The sequence below is a fragment of the Olea europaea genome, unplaced genomic scaffold (genome assembly GCF_002742605.1).
Source record: "Olea europaea var. sylvestris unplaced genomic scaffold, O_europaea_v1 scaffold599, whole genome shotgun sequence".
NCBI classification, from domain to species: Eukaryota; Viridiplantae; Streptophyta; class Magnoliopsida; order Lamiales; family Oleaceae; genus Olea; species Olea europaea.
In genome coordinates this window covers 345789-349494 of record NW_019264334.1, presented here as the reverse complement: position 1 = coordinate 349494, position 3706 = coordinate 345789, and the positions used below count along the sequence as shown (strand labels likewise).

Genomic DNA, 3706 nt, shown 5'->3' with positions numbered 1-3706 from the left:
AAGAAATAAAATTGAAAGGATTTACTGATGCTAATTATGCTGGTGATAGAGATAATAGGAAATCTACATCTTCCTATGTGTTTACTTTGTGTAATTCTTGTGTTAGTTGGAAATCTCAACTTCAACATGTTGTTGCTTTATCCACTACTGAATCAGAATATATTGCTGCTACTGAAGCCTTTAAAGAATCTTTGTGGTTTAAAGGTGTATTAAATGAACTTGGTGTTTTTGATAACAATGTGACAATATATTCTGATAGTCAATCTGCTATTCACCTATGCAAAAATCCTGTCTTTCATGAACGTACTAAACATATAGATGTTAGATTGCATTTCATTAGAGATATGGTTTCTCAAGAACTGGTAAAACTTGAGAAAATCCTTTCAGAATATAATCCTGCAAACATGGGAACTGAAGTGCTCCCATTAGTAAAATTTAGAAGCTGCCTTGATCTTCTAAACATTGGTACAAACTTGTAAGTTCTTTTTTCTTTAAGTTATTTGTTATCTTATCTAACTTGCAGGATGATTTGGTATCAAGGTGGAGATTGTTGGGTATTTTTTGGTAAGTGATACCCAAATCCCCTAGGCAATGATGAAAATCGAGGCCCGTTTAACTTCATAGGCTATAAGCCTAATATTGAAGAACATATTGGACCCACACCACAATTGATGTAACCCAATTGTGTTGGGTATTTGGAGGAAATCAGCCCATTGGGCTAGATGCTCAATACCCGATTATGGAGATAAATGAAATCACTAAAGATAGAATTGGTTGCAAATAATTATCTCGTGATAATTATCCTATCCCTACTGTTTCTGTTGGACTCAAATTTAAACTTCCCTGTTATCTTGGAGATTTGATTTCCCTCGTGATAATATACAAGAGTTTTAATATATCCAAACACTCAACCAATTTGAAATAAAGAGAGAAGCCAGCTGCCTTCTTCTTCCAAGTGTGTGAGAACTTTTCTTCCTTCTCTGTGAAAACCGAAGTCGACCTTTGTGGTGTGCCTTTGTGTGCCTTTTCTTCTTCGTGAATGAAAAAGTCTCCCAATTGAAGTTACCTTTGTGGTGTTGGGTCGAAGATTTCTGAGCCGATTTAAAAAGGGAGATTTCGTTTCATTTTCTTCCATTACATTTTAGTTCACTGCTTCATATTTTGGTTCCTTGAATTCCATTAGATTTATTTGATTTAATCCTTCATTAACCTTTGTTGTGTGGTTGCAGGTTGGATTAACAACAACACCCTCAACCGCCTCCGTGTCCTGGCCATAGACGCAGCACAGCCTTACGACTACGAAGCCTAGCTCGTTAACCGCTTCGCTCAATGAACCAAGCTCAAAATCGCCATTATTGGATTCGGCAACTTCGGCCAGTTCCTTGCCAAGGCATTTATCCGACAGGGTCACACGATTTTCGCACATTCACGTTCAGATTATTCATCAATAGCGCAATCCCTTGGCGCCGCCTTCTTCTTTGACACCCACGACCTCTGTGAACAATACCCAGATGTTATTCTTCTCTGCACCTCCATTATTTCCACTGAATCAGTGCCCAAATCGCTCCCTATTCAACGCCTTAGGCGTAACACACTATTTGTCGATGTTTTATCCGTAAAAGAATTCCCCAAGAATATATTCTTGCAATATCTTCCCTCCCATTTTGATATTCTTTGTAGTCGCCCCATGTTGCGGGTGGAGACTTTCTTGAATATTTTCAAGAATGAAGGGTGTAGAATGGTGGAGACTTTTGCAGAGCATGATAAATACGCTGCAGGATCTCAGTTTATTACGCACACAATGAGGAGGATTTTGGAGAAGTTGCAATTGCAGAGTACCCCAGTTAACACAAAAGGGTATGAGACTCTGTTGAATTTGGTGGAGAATACGGCCAGTGATAGCTTTGATTTGTACTATGGGTTGTTTATGTACAATAAGAATGCCATGGAGCAGCTGGAGAGGTTGGATTTAACGTTTGAGTCATTGAAGAAAGAGTTGTTTGGGCATTTACATGAAGTTTTGAGGAAGCAATTGTTCAGGAAGTCGGAGGAAAGTCCTAGGCTGGTGCTCTCAAAGTTACCGAAGAAGTTGCCCAAGAATGGAACTTCATTGTTAGCCGCGTCTACATCAGAGACAGAAACGGTGGTGAACAATAACAATTAGGATGTTTCTACTTGTGAAAGCTATGCTTTTCTTCTAATTAGCTATTTCTTGATTTCAATAAATGATAAGTTTTTTTTTATTAATTTGTAATTGTGAGAATAAGAGAAGCAAAGAATAAGAGAAGCAAGGGAGGGCGCCTAGACGCCCAGTTTCTGCTTCACCGAACTGGGGGGGCAGAAACTGGGCGTCTAGGCGCTCGATTCAGCCTATAAATTGCTGTTTTTCCCCTTTATTTGTGGCACCCGATTTTAGAGAAGAAAAGATAGAGAGGGCTTGGATAGAATTTATCAAGTAAGAGGTTGTTCTTCTTGGGTATAAATTCAAAGTCATTTTTCTTTCTTTGGGATTAACTTGAGGCTTGTTCAAGTAATCCAATCCATTGTTCATCATTTATATATTGAAAATCATTTCTTCCCCAATTTCTTATCTTTGAAGTGGTTTAGGATTTTTCACATTTCAAGTTTGTTTGATCTTGGGCATCTTAGGAAGAGTGGTTTCCTAACAATTTGGTATCAGAGCATCTTATTAAATCAGGGTGGTTAAGCTCCGATTTTTGGTGGGTTAGCTTGAACTTTGTTGTGCACACAAGGTGTTTGTGAAAATTCCCAAGTGAACTTTGTTGGTTTATTTCCGGTAAACAAGTAGATAAATCATGTCTACTAGAGGAACGGTGAAGATTGGGAAGTATGAGATAGAGAAATTCAATGGGAAGAATGATTTCTCATATTGCAGAAAGCAAATGAAAAATTTGTTAATTTTTCAAAAGTTGCACATGGCATTGACGGGAAAGGAGAAGAAGCACATAGATATGTCTGACGAGGATTGGGAAGAGCTAGATCTTGAGGCATGAGTGTCTATCATTCTATGTCTCGAAAGAGATGTTGCTTTCTTGGTTGATGGTGAGGAAACGACGGCAGAGGTGTGGACAAAGTTGGAGACGAACTTCACGAAGAACTCTAACTAATCAGATCTATTTGAAGTCCAAATTTTATACTTGCAAGATGGATGAAGGTACACCAATCCGGGAGTACGTCAACAAGTTTGATAGGTGCATATCGGACTTGAAGGACATTGATGTGAAAGTAGATGATGAGGATCAAGCAATTCTACTACTTCTTTCATTGCCAAAGTCTTACGAGAACCTAGTACAAACATTGATACTTGTGGGTGGTAAACTTGCGATGGAGGACACTAGAACGTCACTTCTAGCGGATGATCTTCGAAAGATTGCAACTAGTGGTATGTCTACCATTGGTAACAAGGAGCAAGCTCAAGAATTATTTGTAAGAGGTAGAAGCAATGTGCGACCAAAGGGCAAGGGAGAAAAATCTAGATCGAGTTCTAGACCTCTTGCGGAAAGGCCTTGTTTCAAATGCGACGAGCTTGGGAATTTCAAGGCGAATTGTACTAACAAAAGGGGTTCGAAGAAAAACAATAAGAACAACAACAACGGAAACGTGCAAGTTAAGCAAGAGGTTAGCTATGCCTCGGAAGGAAGGAAAAGCGATGAGTGCTACACCATCTCTTGTGATGAAGAAATCT

The 3706-nt window shown here is 38.9% G+C and overlaps 1 protein-coding gene across 1 annotated transcript in view; it reads left to right on the top strand.

The window, feature by feature from the left end:
• Window positions 1-2293, top strand: part of LOC111389512 — a gene marked incomplete at its 5' end in the record, with an annotated part of 7638 nt that extends 5345 nt beyond the window's left edge. Inside the window, 3 exon segments of the mRNA XM_023014437.1 lie at window positions 107-475; window positions 524-564; window positions 1230-2293. Of these exon segments, the coding sequence (XP_022870205.1) occupies window positions 107-475; window positions 524-564; window positions 1230-2164 (1345 nt within the window).
• Between the last annotated feature and the right edge of the window lie 1413 nt (window positions 2294-3706).